Source organism: Lissotriton vulgaris, chromosome 11 (genome assembly GCF_964263255.1).
Source record: "Lissotriton vulgaris chromosome 11, aLisVul1.2, whole genome shotgun sequence".
NCBI classification, from domain to species: domain Eukaryota; kingdom Metazoa; phylum Chordata; class Amphibia; order Caudata; family Salamandridae; genus Lissotriton; species Lissotriton vulgaris.
The window spans coordinates 353,895,255-353,912,351 of NC_141699.1; the positions used below are offsets into that span (position 1 = coordinate 353,895,255).

Sequence of the window (17,097 nt, forward strand, 5' to 3'; positions counted from 1 at the left end):
GACTTGTCCACGGAAATGGAACAAGGTTTGGTCCCTATGGAATGCATACAGGGGTGATCTCTGTGATCCACTACCAGAAGACGACGATGCCAGCTCTGATGAGGAAGAAGAGGGGGACTGGGATTGATACGAATGCCTCTGAACCTAGATAGAGGGGGTTGTGGGGCTTCACATTACATGCAGACTGGGTTAACTGCGATCCCAGGTGTGGATCTGCTCATTTACCTGACGAAACCATTGTCGTGCTGATTGTCAACGTGCTTGTTTGTTTAAAGTTTTGCAAATTCAAAATGTGAAAAACAGAAAAACCTGAGAAAATGTTAGGCCTTTACGTGATCCACTGCTCATATTGAGAGACTTCTATAGACCTTCATTTGAAACGCCGCCGGACCCCAGGGATGTCGGCTGAAAGGCTGTGTTACATGATTGGCATTGAGTGAAAAAGTACTCAATAACGCGGCCGGCCCCAGCGGTTGTAGGCCATAAGCTGTGTCATTATAGAAGTGTGCAATAAAGGTCTTTTTTAAAAAAAAAAAGATAACTTATATTCTAGTTGATGGACCCAGGAGCCTTTTGTGTGGTTGTTGGACCAGTTTCACTCTTGTTAGGGCTTATCAACCAGGTATGTAAAAGGAACAAATGATGGACGGAACCGGGTACAGCTTGGATCCAGTGACACGGTGTGCACGTGACAAACATCTGGGCATTCCAAGGTAAGGACCTGCTGTCAGGACCTGGGGTCCATGTGCCACAGTATCCCAGGAAATCAAATACAGTGTGAGTCCGCAGTGAATGCTACCCCTCTGGCCTGTGCCTTTTTTTAGTAATATTCCGCACGCTGCTCCCAAACACTTAGTGACAAGCGAAGCCGGATTCCAGCATGTGTCGCCCTATAGAGCACTGATGGTTTGCAGCAGACTATTTATTTATTTTATTACGACGCTGCCCTACCCAGAATAGGACCAACAAAATGTGAGGCTGACATGTTGACATTATGACTGTCATATCAATAAAAGCACAACTTTGCACATCCTTAGAGGCAGCCGCGTGGGTGGCAAAGGCCACCCAGCTCAGAATTTGAATGCTGTGGTCGGAGGGTTTGTTTAAAAGCAATTCGTCACTGAAGTGCCTAGATCTCTTTTACACATCCTTTCCTCTCAGATTTGGCCCTATTGACATGTTTTATTCCACTGCGTTACTCCTAAACGGCGCGTGTCTGCTCTCTGGAAGATGTTTATGAGCCGAAGCCTGGCGCCTGCGGGCAGTTGAGGGGTTAACACGCAGCTCCTTTCAGGGGAGGCATGGTGGGCGGGATTCCCTCCACGCAGGGGGCTGGCCCTGGTGCTCCGTCTATTCCATTCCTTCCTCTCACAGCCTAGAGATCAGCCGGCGTCCAGCAGAGAGCAGCCATGCAGGTGAGGAGGGAGCGCGCGACGGTCGGCGAGGGACCGAGAAGGGACTGCGTGACAGGACAGGGGTGCGGGTGGGCGCGTCCCGCTTTAACAGCCTTCACTGAATTATGGGCGCGCGGCTGATGTGATGGGCTCTAGGGTCCGGGGATGCACACCAGGGCGGAAAGGGGTGTGTGTCCCAGGGAAGGAAAGAGAAGGGGGTGCGCACCAGATAGCGGCACACGCAAGGATGGCGGGGTTTACGCACCTGGCGATAGTGAGGCATACGCATCGCCGGGTCCAGAGTGAAGGAACCCTGGGCATTTAGGGTAACCTCCTGGGGCAACTGGACACCCTCCTCCTTCTTTGGGGGTTGTGCACGGAAACCCCATGGAACAAAAGAGAATGGCACACCTGTGGGTGGCGAGGAGTACACATCTGGGAATAGCCAGGCGTATGTACTCTGGACAGAGGAAACGAACATGCCTGGGGACGGAGAGGGGGTCGCACCTGAGGAAATAAAGGACCACTCCCACGGGTGATGGAGCTAAATCACCTCATGGGATGAGGGAGGGTGTGCACACTTGGCTGGTGAAGCTTATATGCACATGTGAGGGTGGAGCAGGGGTGTGCACGCCTGGTGTTGGAGTGCGCACCTGTGGATGGAGAAGGGGTGCACCTAAGAGCAGAGTTGGGGTGCACACCTAAAGTAGGCGCCCCTGGCATTCGGAGGTCCTAGGGAGTGTGCCTATCTGGGGAATAAAAGGGGAGCCCCTGATGGAGCGCGGTCCACACTTTGGTGCAGCAGCGGATGGTTGGATGCACCGGGAGCGAGAGGCAGGTGCACATCTGCATGGATGTATCCCCGGGTGCGCAAAGGCAGTGAAATCTCGGAGAAAGAAGGGGGTGCATACCTTTGATCAGAGCGGGCGAGCCGAGGCCACGAAGTCGTTGGAGACACACCTGTCAGTGAAGTCGGCGCCTCAGCTGGGAAAGGGTGTGTGTGCACAGTTCAGGGTAGCAGGGCAATGCACATCTGGGCCTGACAGTCCGCACCTTGAAGGTAGTTGGATGAACACCTGCGATGGTAGGGTTAGGGCCATCGCTGCGTTTAGAGGCAGGACACATGTGAGGGGTAGAAACGGAAACTGCGGAAGCTGCCTTTCCGTGTGGGTGGAGGGGTGTATGAGAGTTGGAGAGAGTCCACAGTCGTGGGGCAGGGGATGAAGGTGTGATGGTAGATGCACATACATGCGATAGGAAGAGTCTGTTAACACTTTGGGGTGCACACCTGTGGGAGGGGTGGGGTCATTACCCATGCCCATTCCGTGGGTGCACACCTGTGGGAGGGGTGGGGTCATTACCCATGCCCATTGCATGGGTGCACACCTGTGGGCGGGGTGGGGTCATTGCCCATTACGTGGGTGCACACCTGTGGGAGGGGTGGGGTCATTACCCATGCCCATTGCGTGGGTGCACACCTGTGGGAGGAGTGGGGTCATTGCCCATTACGTGGATGCACACCTGTGGGAGGGGTGGGGTCATTACCCTTGCCCATTTCGTGGGTGCACACCTGTGGGAGGGGTGGGGTCATTACCCATGCCCATTGCATGGGTGCACACCTGTGGGAGGGGTGGGGTCATTGCCCATTACGTGGGTGCACACCTGTGGGAGGGGTGGGGTCATTACCCATGCCCATTGCGTGGGTGCACACCTGTGGGGTGTAGAGGACTTTCACACATGTATAAGCAGGGCACAAGTCGAGGGCAGATGGCTTCTACCCATTTTTTTCAAATGCTGGACGACGTCTCCACTGCCAAGGTTTGGGGCCCCGCAGACAGTACCTGAACTTGTCCCAGTGTAGACACAGGGACACATTCAGCAATTCCTGCAAGTTGTCTGCTTTCCTTCCGAGCAGCAAGATGCATGTGGCCTTCAGCTGGGCCCATAACAAAGGCTAAAGTTAAGTGGGCCTTAGACCTCCTTTTATTGAGTATCCTGCCTGGGAGTTAGCTGGAACCTCACACCTAGCTGGAGAAACAAAGGCTCACAGCTTATTATTCCTTCACTTAAGAAACATGCTTTTGACTTTGCTCAGGCCCTGTATGTAAGACAAATGCATGCACTGTAAATGTGTCAGATGTGTTGGTCTGCCCCAGTATTTACACAAATGACAATTTAAATACAACTATTTTGTTTTATTTCTTTTATAGCGCCACTCCTCCATCTCCAGGGTGTTGGAGCACTCTTTATCACACATACACATTATACATTGACACTAAATCATATGTGTGTAAATCAATGTACAGGATGTGTTACATAAGCCAGTGAGGGTTACAAGGTGTAGGAGTCATAGGCCCTTCATAGCTGACTTTAAGTTAGAAGGATTACAAATAATGAACTGCAAGTAGTAAAAGGATCTCAGTGTTAAAAGCAGTAACCCACTTACCCATCAGCATAAAATACAAATCTGTCATCTGTGTTTCACATGATGTACTTTGCAGGAGGAGACATATTAACCCTCTATACTACTTTAATTCAAAACTGGAGGTAGACAAAAAAACAGATCTCTCCAGCAAGTGCATTAACCTCCAGAGTTATTTTACCATTATTAATATTATTCACTGAGATTTACTGAGCACACAAAGATCCATACAGCAGGTTACTTAACGCCTATAAGATATTTTAAAATGCAGACTTTGCAACCAATCAAGCACGTGTCTCCTTGTTGCTAACTCTGTAGCAGAGTAAAAAAAAAAGTGTAAGTTGGGGCCCAGGTTTTGCATATGGTTGCCTTAATGTTTTATCACAGCCTTGATACCAAATCGAATTTGGTAAATATTGTAATGTGCATAAATGTATTGCTTAACATATGTGTGAGGTCTTACGATCTGATGTTACTTCTTGTAATTGAACTTTCTTTGAGGTTCATGGGTTGTGATGCCACTTCCTGTGATGCTATGTGCAATGTCACGCTCAATGATTTCACTTGCATACTGCCCAACTTGGTTAGTCCCCCTCTCAGTTTTTTTTTTTAAGGATTTGTGCCCTGTGTTTGTATAGTGGGTGAACACCTGCGTGTGGAGATTTGTCGAAACAAAAAAATCTGAGATCTCAGATGAAGAACCTAGCTGTTAAGGTAGATTTCCATCAATAATTAACTTAATCTTGAAAGGAAAAATGTCCTTTCTTGAGTCCCCTCACTCACCGGAGTTTCCTCACAGTGACATGCTTCATCATTGGGGCCATCCCAACCCGCTGCGGGTTGAGGCGTGCTACTCCTTGCCAGAATACATAGGAGCACTTGTAGTGAGGAACTATGTGTAGTGCAGTGGTGTATGTGGAGTGGAGTGATTTAAAAATACCTAACTAGTGGGCGGAATTACTTTATTCTTGCTCCTAGTTGATATGTTAAAAGTGGGGTGGGTCTCTAGGTCAGCCTGGTTAGCAATGAGTCAGGAGTCCTAGTAGAGTGCCAACATGTTTCGAGCTTACCCCAAAGCTCTTCCTCAGGACACCACAGGGACCAGCCCTGTGTATACCACTCCATAGTGCAGTGAAGAAACGAATCTGGTCTTGAGGGAAGCCGAGTAGGTAACCAGCAAGGAGAGAAGCATTACAAATCAATCGCGGAACTCTCTAACCCCTCGATCTGATCATACGGCTTAATATAGCCTTGTTGAAACATACCTACTGAACATTATCATATGTCGTATGTGTATGTTTTCTATTAAAGCTCATTACTTGTCATTTTGTGATTCGTTTTTTCACTGCACTCTGGAGTGGTACACACAGGGCTGTTCCGCAGCGGGTTGGGATGGCCCCTATGATGAAGCATGTCACCGTGAGGAAACTCCGGTGAGTGAAGGGACTCAAGAAAGGACATTTTTTCTTTCAAGATTACATTAATTATTGATGGTAATCTACCTTAACAGCTAGATTCTTCATCCGAGATCTCAGATTTTTTTGTTTCTACTACTAGAATAGGAGGGTGGACCTAGCATATCCCTCTAACCCCCCCCCCCTCTTTTGAATTTTGTGGAGATTTGTACACATGAATGGAGGGAGTACATACCTCTGTGTTGTAAATTATTTGTACACGTGTGGGTGGGAGATCTTACCCACTCTGATAGAGGTATTCGCACAGCCTGTGGAGGGGGTGTGGTCATTAAATGTGTGGAACGAGAGCCGCACATCTGAGGCATGGGAATAGTCTGCAAGTTTATGGAGGGGTGCGCATAACAAATGTAAAGTACACTTATAGAAAGTGGGGTGCACACCTGTATGTATGGAAGATGGAACGCCCCTGTACACGTGGATGGACAGGACGGATTACTGTGTCATGGAGAGAGTGCACACATATGTGACGGAAGCAGTTGGGACACGTGTGAGCAGAAGTGTACAGATGTGGGGTGGAACGATCCTGTGCACGTATGGATGAAACAAGTGTACACATATGAGATGGAAGGAGTCTGAATATTATAAACGTGCGGATGAGAGGAGTGCACATATATGGAGTGGAAGGAGCCTGTGCAAGTGTTGATGGAATGAGCACGCACCTATGGACCGGATTCACTGTTAGATGTGATTGTAATCAGGGCTTTAAGTGGGCTGGATCCTGCCGATGCTCAGCCCTGGCAGTTCTAAAAAGCAGGTGCTGAGACTGGTCCCTATTGGGCTCTCCATTTTTGCCCTCATCCTCAGGGTAAAAAAAAATCTTAGCTCTGCATCAGTGCCACCCTTCACTGCCTTTGATGCAACTTCAAAGAGACTTGTTATAGATCTTTCACAGCTTCATTATTTCAGAACGGAATCATTTTCAAAATTATATACATCAAAGCCATAGTTGTTTCTTAGTTAATATATGCAACTAACAACCACTGGCCAAGCCAATAGTCTTTGTTGTAGGTGAAATGTTACTTGTTGTAGTATATATCTAGATGCAAGGACAGAAGCAGCAAAATACCAGTTGGACGGCACACTATGCTAAACACAGATGTTTAGGTTAGGTGTTTTACGCCACGCCCTTATGGCCAGGCCCCTTTGAGAGACTCCCCCACCCCAGATGTTCCATCCCACTTAAAGCCCAGGTTAGGATAATAAACATGGAGGCTTCGTGGGTGCACATCTTTCAAAGGATGAAAAGGACTTCTTTCCACTGTGTGTGTGTACACATGGAGAGAGAGCGCGTTGGCTACAGTTTTTTACATTTATTAATTTATACTTTTTTCTGTAGTGGGAGCTTGGCGCTTTACAAGAGAACAGGAGCTCGATAAAGGATGGCAGTTGTCATACGCAAATAATTAAACAACAGAGAGACGGCAAAAGCGTCAAATTAGTCCGTTAATAAGAAATCACACCCTTAAACAAAATATTTGACAAAAATATAAGAATCAATCAAGGCCTTGCCTAAAGTACCTTGGAAATAGGAGTATTTCATTTCTTTGTAAAGGTGGCATGACAAGGGGTCGTGCGGCTGATGGAAGAGAGTTCACATTCTTGTTGCATTTCCTGAAAAGGCCTATTTCACAAAGCGTTATTGTTTACATGTGGGAGACTTCAGGAAAGGAGGTTCTGTGGTTTCACCCTTTTGAGCACCAGAGAGTTTGGTGGGCAAGCAGGAGGGAGAGGAATCCTGCAAGGCCTTGTGCCATGGAGTAGTGTGGCTCACTGGTTAGAGGCAGCAGACCCAGTAGCAGAGGTCAGCCCGGGACCAGGGTTCAATTCCCGACGCGGCAGGGTGTTGGGCCAAAGTCAGTGGGCTCGATAAATCTCGCCTTCGGTGCCACTCTAACCATGGGTCCCACTCAGCAACTCTGGGCAATAGCTTGCTTAATCTCCACAAACGGCCCCATCAACGCCGGGAATGCCTGGCTTCACCTTGGGGGTGCCCAATAGGGACCATCTCACACGGAAAGCCAGGACGGGTTCCCCAGCGTTATACAGCGCCAGGAAACCTACGAGTAGCAGTGCACTTTACAAGCTCAAATACACTTACATTTACAAGCAATGGGCATTAATTTAAACCCTAGCTTTTGTGGAGAGCTACTGTAGGGTTAGCAGGATGGGAGTGATGTGGTCACATTTCTTGGGGCCTGTAACACATTGAGCCGCTGAGTGCAGCCCTGAGGGAGCCTTTGCACATTGGAACCTAGAGGTGACGCTCTGATGTTGCTTTTACCATTATAAAGGCAGAGTTACAATGGCCAACGGAAGTAGTTACAGGGGGGTGTTTGGGAATTTTTCACCCACCTAAAAAATGTCTTTTTCTGCGAAATAATAGTTGGGTGCAGGTGCTTTCAGCGTGGTACAGTGAGATATCTGTCGAATTTTACCAGGAATTTTTACATATATATATATATATATATATACAGACAAAAGCTGATCCACACTCTCTCCCTTTCTGTTTTGAAATTACTCAAAAATAATGGTTATTTTACACAATATTGAGTTTTTCCTCTTAGTACTCCTACCAATCCGCATTCCTCTCCCTTTTCACTGCCCCTTACGCCCCTCTCATTCTCCCTGCTTGTCCTCTAATGTATTTAAACATTATCTGACAGCCTAATTGTCGGTAAATCTGAAGCTTCTATCAATCCCTCCAATCTTACTAACCAGGCCATGCCCCTAATGACCAAATGCAAAGAAGAAACTGATGAGCCACATCTGGCGTGAGGCATCACATGACCTCCATTGAAGATGAGAGGACAGCCAGCTGCAGGATCAGGGGCTGCTTTGAATGGGTGTTGTTTTATAAGTGTAGGAGCTGTAAACATGTACATATTTTACACCCGTTTTAAGTAAAGGATTTGCCAGAACATTATAACAGATTTAGGGTCTGAGTTTGGTGGTGCAACGGTGTACCCTCTCCTCCAAATGTGTTGGCTCAGCTGATTTAGAGGTCGGCGGACTGCCCGGTTTATGCTGACGGAGTAAGATTTACTCCGTTAGTGTAAAATTCTTCTGATGGTCTAAGGCATAGGGTCATCAGAAGTAAACCAACCCATTTAAATTGAGCAGTCGCACATCTTTAATAAAAAAAAAATCTTTTACTGTCTGTCGCCAACAGAAACACCCTGCTGGTGATAAACAGTAAAAAAAGACATACACTATGGGGGAAACTCCCATGGTGTGGGGTCAGTCATTTTTTATTTCTCAATATCAAACTCTCACTTTGGGAATTTGTTTTTGATAAATGAAATCTGGAAAAGTTGGATGGTCGGCTGTCATGTTTGGCGGCGATGTCCATCAAACCTTACCTATGTTGACAGGGTTCACCTTGACGGCAGTTCCTTCTGCTATATAGAAATGTCAGTGGGGCCAGTGGACATCTCTAAATTTGGTGGGCAGAGTAAAGGCAGTGTGATGGATATACAGTTCTCCTCTACTCTGTCTGCCTTTACTCTATTCAGCAAACTCTTACTCAGGCCCATAGTACTTTTAAAGGGTACAGTCACGAATAACTTGTGTTTAGTGCTAATAGGTCTGTAGGACTATTTTCTATGCTTGGATTTTCCGTGTTACCGGATTTGCTGAGTCTTGGGGGTGTCGGTATTCTACGGGGGGAAAAAACTGGGAAGAGTTGACATTTTTGTTTTAATCACTAAATTGGGATAGGATGATCCAGGCACGTACTGTTGTGCACATCCACCTCATTATAGGGTTCTTTCCCTAAAAAGTAGGTGAGCGTGTGAGTTTAGCGACACCTTTGAAGCACGATAACCAATGCCTGTGACTTCTCTGTGCTCCTCCTGATCAATATAAAGATGCATGCTCCTACTCGGAGCAGTTTTTGACTGCGGAAGAGCTTCGCCCACAATGTTTGGTGGATTGAAAGTACATCTACAGAGTCACACTCAGTTGAAGTTCAACCGAGTGCCTGATCTTGGGCCATGAACCATATGTCGCTATCTCCTTCCTTTTCCCCCAGAAAATTGATCCGAATCAAATTCTTTGAGTGAAGGTTTGGAATGTGCAGTCTGACCAATTACACTCCACTTTACATCTATGCTGTGTATACTAACCTCTGTAAAAGTTCAAGAGGCCACCTGATCTCCGGTCTAAATAGAGCGATAGCAATACCTTTTTCCTGACCTGACACTCCTTGCTGTGTTTGTAAGTCAAAATATCAGAGTCAATAATGCCGCTCTACACTTATGTCAACTTCAGCATTTCAACTAGCACACATAGGGAAGTATAGGTTTACTACCCTTGGCCCCACATAGGCCTATTTTCACAATGTTGGTTATCGATATTGTGCAGGATTATATAAAAAAGCAGACATTTTCTCACTGTGACACGGGAACCCAGCTACACCTGACCACTGAGGCCCAATCAGAAGAAAACAAACCAGTCATGGGTTGCTTATGTTATAGTTCAGAGAGGACTGGGCTGGGCTGTTACTATTGTAGCACGCGAAAGACTGATTTGCACGTGGCTGGCCCTAATTTGAGGTGCCATGGTTGGCAAAAGAACGATGGGTTTGAATGCTCCACCGAGCGATTGCTAGAGGTTAGACTTCTTGCAAGCATTCACCTCTCCCGCATTACCTTTTGTGTGCTCAATATTTTTCGAATGCTTGGCTGGTACGGACCCTCAGTACCTCTGCTCTGAAATCCAAGTAGCTCTTTCTTTTCACTGAGGTGAGATTCATGCATAGTGACCAGTAACTTAATAGTCAGTGCTTTGGACCACCACAATGATGCCCATACCTCATTCAGTGACATGAGATCTCAGAGAAGTGTGTGAGGGCTTTCAGGAGCATTTTTTCAACTACTAGACTGCACAGCCATGAGGGGCCCCACCTAATAATGTGTCTTCTGCACACGCCATACATTTTAGTAGTGAAACTGGTATTCTAATAGCTCCTGTATATTTAATTAGTGCTGTTTCCAGTAACAGCAGCACAAGGATACAGCTTGCATAACCCTCAAGGAGAGAAACCCATACGTGGCTTATCACAAATCGTGACCCTCTCAAGCTTGAGATCAGTGCTGATGCCCGGCTGATCTTGTAGCGCTGGAGTGACTTCTAAGCACATACCCTTATTATCCAGACTGGATTGCAGTGAAAGGGCCTGTGAAGATTTAGTTAAAATTATCTTCTTTTTTTTAAGTTCAAAAGAATTTTGTTAAAGACAATATACCAGCATAAAAATTTATCATTTTATTTTAAAACACTCTCTGGCATCAGTTGCAGCTTTAGGTCACAGAGTATTACACGCTTCCGGACAGATTTATTTAAGGAAACGTTTTATGTTTTATACTCCAGCTAGATGGCTTCAGTCAGCTTCTCGCCCACATACCTCGCGTTCACCTCCCAAAAATGGGCGGCAGCTAACTTGCTTTTAGGGCTGCCACAGCCTGGAACTCTCTTCCATATGCTCTTCGCAGCATCCAGGGCCATACTCCTTTTTTTTTTTTTTTTTAACAGCTCAAAACATTTCTTTTTAATTAACCTGTCTTTTTTCACTTCTCAAGGCTCGCGCCGGGACACTCTTTGCAGTATCTGTGCGCACTACAAACTTCCATAACATTACAAAAAACAAGCTTTGGCAAAACCAACAGGTCTGGCACTGCTGGTTTAGTTTTTTCATGGTTTTTGTAAAACTTTACCATTAGAGCAGCTGCTGAGTCTTTGTCGATATAAAAAAAGAAAAAATGACTAAAAGTATAAATATGCTCTTTTCTCCAAAGCAGACATTACTGTTGTAATCACTGGGACTGAAGGGAGCTATTTTGTGTGATAATGTGCTTCTTGTGAAAGAGAAGAAAGCTGTCACTCACAGTGAAGTTAGCTAATAGCTACAGTGAGCTGATCTACTGCCCCTTGCTGTGTGCTGTAGTGGGCAGACGAAGAATGAGTGATCAAGCAGTAGACCAAAGAATGAAAAGGTTGGCTGAAAGCCCCTATAAGCAGGGCAACTAGAACTATGTGGCAGGGGAGAACCAAATTATCGTATAACCTATGAGTAAATAATATTTATATATATATGTGTGTATATATGTCAGAGTGGCACTAGCCACTGTCACAGAGTGGCGGTACTGCCAGAGACAACAATTCCTCAGAAGTTTGCCCCTTAATAACTTTGCTCATGTTTGACGAATCTCTGTGAAACTTTGCCGCTCTATTGCTCCCAATACATTGGTGGAGGATGTAAAGTATTGCAGCGTTTGGTGAAGGGGGTGCAAAGATAAAGCATGTTTTGACCTGAAAGCATTTACTTGGACTTTTTGTATTGGCAGTAGTGTGAAAGTGGGTTGAACTGATTTACATGAAATTTGGCAGGATTGGACAGCATGCACAGATGATCCTTTTGGGTAATATAGGCAAGTAGAGAAAGTATTTAAGTTATAATCTACTTTAACTTAGTGATATCAGTTGTAGCTATATTTTTGTGAAATTTTAGAGTATTTAATGACAGTACCATGGTACATAGTGATGAAAAGTAATTAGATTATTGGCTAATGACTGCCTTTACAAAAGTTAAAGGCAGCCATGATGTTTTTAGGTACAGTTTGCCTGTGTTCTGTGTTACACCTTCAGATCTAGGTAAGCATTAGGTGTGGTATTTTCCCCCTACCTATTACCACTGTAGTAAAGTGTTAATAGGTAGAGAAAGTTTTTTTACAAGTATCGATATATTTAAAATAAGAATACGGAGTATCTCGGTACTACCTCAGGAGTATTATGGTACCAAAAAAATAAATAAATAAAAACACGCAAAAACTTTTTTTTAAAAACACTGTAATACACTATATTTTACAAACATAGTGTACTAAAGTCTATTTTCTACTTTTATTATATTTAAAGATGCACTAAAAGTCTACGGAGTAGCACGTTAATACCTACGAATTGCCATACTAATTAAAAAATACGCAGTTCTTACTAGACTGCTAAAAATATATATAGAAAATGATAAATACAATTCTCTAGCTATTACCACTTAAATAAAGTACTTATCTATATTAAAGGTCCTAACCCAGAACACGGTGAGACAAAAACTGCAGAACACCGCAAAAATGTGATAAAAATGACATTGCTGCCTTTTACCTTTGGCAAATACAGTCATTAGCCACTCACATGCTGACTTTTCATCCCCATGTACCGCGCTATACTGTGAACCTGCCACAGTATCCTGCAGCACCATATATAACTACGCTTTTTAAAACTTATATCGTTAACACTACTTACATATTCTACCAAAATTTAGGATTTACACTTCATAATGTATATTCCTGCTGTATAACATTTATATCCATTCACACACTTCCATGCTACATCTGTTTCAATTAAAACACTCTACGCCACTACACTCTGCGATATCATACTGTACGCAGCTGTATTCTATAACACTCCAGTCTACTGTTTTTTTTTTTTAAATATATAGAAACTTATAAATATCTTTCCCTGTCTATTGCCACTTTACTAAAGTGGCAATAGGTAGGGGAAAAATACCTAACATAATACTTACTTGGATCCGAAGGTGTAATGGAGAACGCAGGCAACTGTACCTAAAAACAACATGGTTGCCTTTAACTTTTGTTAAGACAGTCATTAGCCAATCACTTAATGACTTTTTTAAAAAGCATAGCAGTTCCTGCCACCAACGCCGACAGCTGACTCAGTGCTTCTCTCCCGCAGTCACTGTAAAGCACAGGCTCCTCACCCTATACAGATGCAAAAATACAGTGACAACGCATATCACTAAGTAAAAATGGCTTATGGCTTAAAAAATACCACCTCTGATCATCTGTGCACCATAATGTTTAATCCTGCCAAACTTCATGTAAATCCATTAAGTTGTTTTTACACTACATTTAATACAGAAAGTCTCTGTAAAATGCATGGGGGATGTCAAAACATATTTTGGGACCCACCCCCCTATTTTATCTTTGCATCCTCTTCCCCAAACACTGCAAAACTTTACATCCTCTGCCATTGTATCGGGCACAATAGATTTGCAAAGTTTTGTGGAGATTCGTCAGACAGGTGTTAAGTTATTATGGTGCAAAAATCTGAGGAATTACTATATCTAGCAATGAGAGAGAGATGTAGTGGCCTCAATTAGGAGTCGGTTCATTAGTGCCTAGTTCTTTAATACATGCACTTCACAGAAATGTTTAATACCTGTGGCTTGTTACAGTAGCTTGCACGCTAGCAGTCATGTCATACCCTTCGTCAATCGGGGTATTCACGATGGCATGTAATCAAGTCTACCGTATATTGGAGGCATTTATAATGGTCTTGTTTCACAAAGAGAAATGGTGTGCCTGCAAGTGGGGGGTCACCTAATCTCCCACACTGCTATGCATTGGAAAAATAGTTTTGGCTGGTGGCTAATACAATACTATGCAAATGCTTTTGTCCTTTCCAGTCTTTCTTTTTTTATTTTTTTAGTCATCCTTGAGTGTTCAAACCATACCTTGAGGTTACAGTATCGAAAGCCAATAGAACCATTCCTTCCACCAACATGAATGTTATATTCCATTGATGCGCCTTTGTGGGGTGCATTAACTCTAAAAAGGGTTCCTGTTCTAAGTACCCCTGCCTACCAGAAAATGGCTGCGTTGCGTTATTAAAAGTATAAAGAGTTTACACGGTGGTTATTTTTTAATGTAACGTTTTTGTACCACAAGCATAGGACTGACGTTTTTAGAGGGTTGCATTTTTGTCCTATTTAATTTTGGTGGTGTATGCTTTAGAAAAAATGGAACTCTCATTCCAGCTTACCAAGGCCAGACTTTTTGGCTTTGTTACGGCTAGTTCTATTGGGCAAACTATAAAACACACAAAATCAGTTGTAGACAGAAGTTGATGTCAGTCAAGCCAGATGTATGTTGCTCAGTGAAAAGTGCTTTATTACCTCATGTCCCAGGTGCAACACAGTCTGCAGTTGAAAAATACCACCTGCACTTCCATATTTCGGTGTTTCTCTCGTGGAGAAGTGTGGCTCAAGTGGTTGGAGCGGCAGACCCTGATGCAGAGGTCTGGTCGGACCAGGGTTCAATTCCCTGCCTCGGCGGGTCTTGGGCTCATATTTCCCCGGACCTGACAATTCTCGCCTCGGTGCCTATTCCAATCATGGAGTCCCACTCTGTAACTCTGGGCAATAGCTTGCTTGATCTCCACAACGGCCCCTCGCAGCGGGATGCCTGGCTTTCACCTTGGGGATGCCCAGTAATGGGTTATCTCGCAGGGGAATACCAGGACGGGTTCCCTAAGCAAGCGCTGGGACGCTTTCGGGCAGCCATGCGCTCTACAAATCAAATTTCATTCATTCATGAAGGCCACCTTAAAAGTGCTCAGTAGCCAATTACAAAAACAAACCAAAGAATACTCACACACGATTAATAGATCAACAATGTTTGTAGCTTTTGCGTGGTGATTTTCCGAACATTCCCCACAAGTGAAATGACTGCGGAATTGACTAGTTCCGGGGAAGGTTGCTTGGCTAGATGCAAAGTTGCATATTTTGCAATCAGTAGATTTAGGTATTTAATAATTGCTTCCTCATTTCATCAAATATTGTGATCTTGTGCATATGACTTGCTTCTTGTGCCGCCATCCCTATTCTTCCAAAAACGATGCGTTCACAGAAGCAGTTCCGTTTGCAGTGTTTGACCAGTTTATACAGTTCTGATTTTATTACCTTATTGGTACTCGTACCTTTTGGGGTTCTCCATTATGAGTGCAGGACTACAAATACAAGACTTCTACGTAAAAACAGCACTGTCTGAGCTACTCATACCTGGCATGAGACTATCTAATACAGCTCGGATCTTCCAGCTCCCCTCGACTCAAGGATGTCGCCTGGCTCCCTCACAGTGAGCATATTGCTCTCTAACTCTCCCTCTATAATCGGCGTTTTACAGTATGAAAAGGCTAGAGCTAGATTTAAATCCATTACTGCAGGATGAAAGCAGGGAGCCTTCACAGATTTGGGAACACATACATTCACCTGGGGTTTGTCCTGCCTCTTGTTCTGGCACAGCCTCACACCTCCTAACTAGCCATGAGGTTGACCGCACTTCAGATGAAAAAAGAAATGGTCATCCCTGGACTGGAGAAAGGCTTCCTGCATGGCTCTGGGGAGTGCGCACCTGGAATAAAGTTTGCCTTGGCAAGTTGTAGCTTTTCGACCCTCACATCAACGCACAAAACGATCATGCATTTCTAGGTGTACTCCGGATCAGTATGCATGTCTGGAACATATTTGACACACATGGACAAAGTCAATGGGACTTATTTTGTGTTTGCTATTTCCAAATGGTACCTAAGTTGAATAGTTGGAGAGATTTCACAGTAGATGCTGATTGTAGGGTTCTTTCGTGATATTCCACGGGTACCTTTTAGGAGGTTTGGCATTTGGGTGTGAACGAGCAAAGACCGAGGCCTCCTTTGAAGCTAGAGAGTGCATTCCTGGCTCATTCTTCTCTAAAAGGACCACCACACCCTTTAATGGACAGTCCATTGGGACAGCCACTCCCTCTTTTCTACGTTTCTTTTGGGTTTCTCCTGCCTAAAGACACCCACACTCCGCCCACACCTTTCTACCGGCAGTTTGTAACAAAGACCTAGGCTGGACAGTCTGAGTGGAATAGGCATACTGGAAGAACTGCCCAGAACCAGTCACAGCGCTGACTGTTGGAATGTTCAACCAAAGTCTGCAAATTTAGCATCAAGATGGGGCGGAAACTCCCAGCCAGAGTGCCAAGATCTTTCATCCTGAATCCAGGGTCTCCACGCCAGTGGTGAATGTGGAAACTCTTACGTGAACCAGGGGCTTGAAGGACCTGAGGTGGAACAAGGTAAAGAAGCCACTGCCACATCAGGCAAACAACGGCAGCAACAAAGTGACCCTTCAGTGTGAGCAGAACTGTGTACTCCTGTGGGGACAGAGGATACGGAAGAACTAGTGTCCAGAGGTCAGTTGGATAACTAAGCTCCAAGAAGCTATACAGCACTTAAGAAGGCTGCATCACAATCTGTGGTCCCTGCAAAGAAGAACCAAGAGTACAGAGGAGAGCCACAGTAACCAAGAGGCTTGCATCCAGAACTAAGTACTCAACAAGACCGCACCCAGCTTGTTTTGCTGATGGATTTTAAGTTTGGGCTTAAGGAAGCCTCCTTAACCGGCACCGACTCCGCGCACCTCATTATAGCACCGAAGATTCCACCTCTTCACTAGTCGGCAGAACTGAGGCAGGCTCCCCACACCTCTTGTGCTGTGGGCTGTGCTGTGCACACCACCTAAAGCAGTGCCCTCTGTCCGCAGACTGCAGTCACAGCCTGCATTGCCAATGAAATGAGACAATAAAAAAGGTGGTGTTAATACCCCAAAAAAACATGGAGTGGAGGGGAGGCCAAGATCTCCACCAATTGGGATGGGGGCTAATATTGTGAGGCGTTAGCCAACCAACTGGCCATTACTTCACCTGGACCATCTAGATAGCTGACCACTCCTAGGTAACTACCACACGGAGAGTACCATTTGAGATGGTCCTATGAGAGTAGCATCAGCATTGGCTGGGCACTGAGTCGTTAATTGGTACTGGTTGTTTACAGAGTTCTGGGTCGCTAACTCCACATTACTTCCCTGAGAAAGCCTTGGACTGCTCGACTTTTCTAACCTGAGGGCCAAGTGTTGGAGGGGTGTACTTGGTGTTCAGCATTGGGCTAAATAGTTGGGTGAAGTCCCAGGACA

General features: G+C 45.0%; 1 protein-coding gene across 1 annotated transcript in view; it reads left to right on the forward strand.

The window, feature by feature from the left end:
* The first annotated feature begins 1,345 nt into the window (after positions 1-1,345).
* The window catches only part of KCNIP3 (potassium voltage-gated channel interacting protein 3), a 783,111-nt gene continuing 767,359 nt past the window's right edge, over positions 1,346-17,097 (forward strand). Inside the window, exon 1 of the mRNA XM_086943324.1 lies at positions 1,346-1,415. Within this exon, the coding sequence (XP_086799450.1) occupies positions 1,410-1,415 (6 nt within the window). The 5' untranslated portion in view covers positions 1,346-1,409. The remainder of the gene's footprint in view (positions 1,416-17,097) is intronic.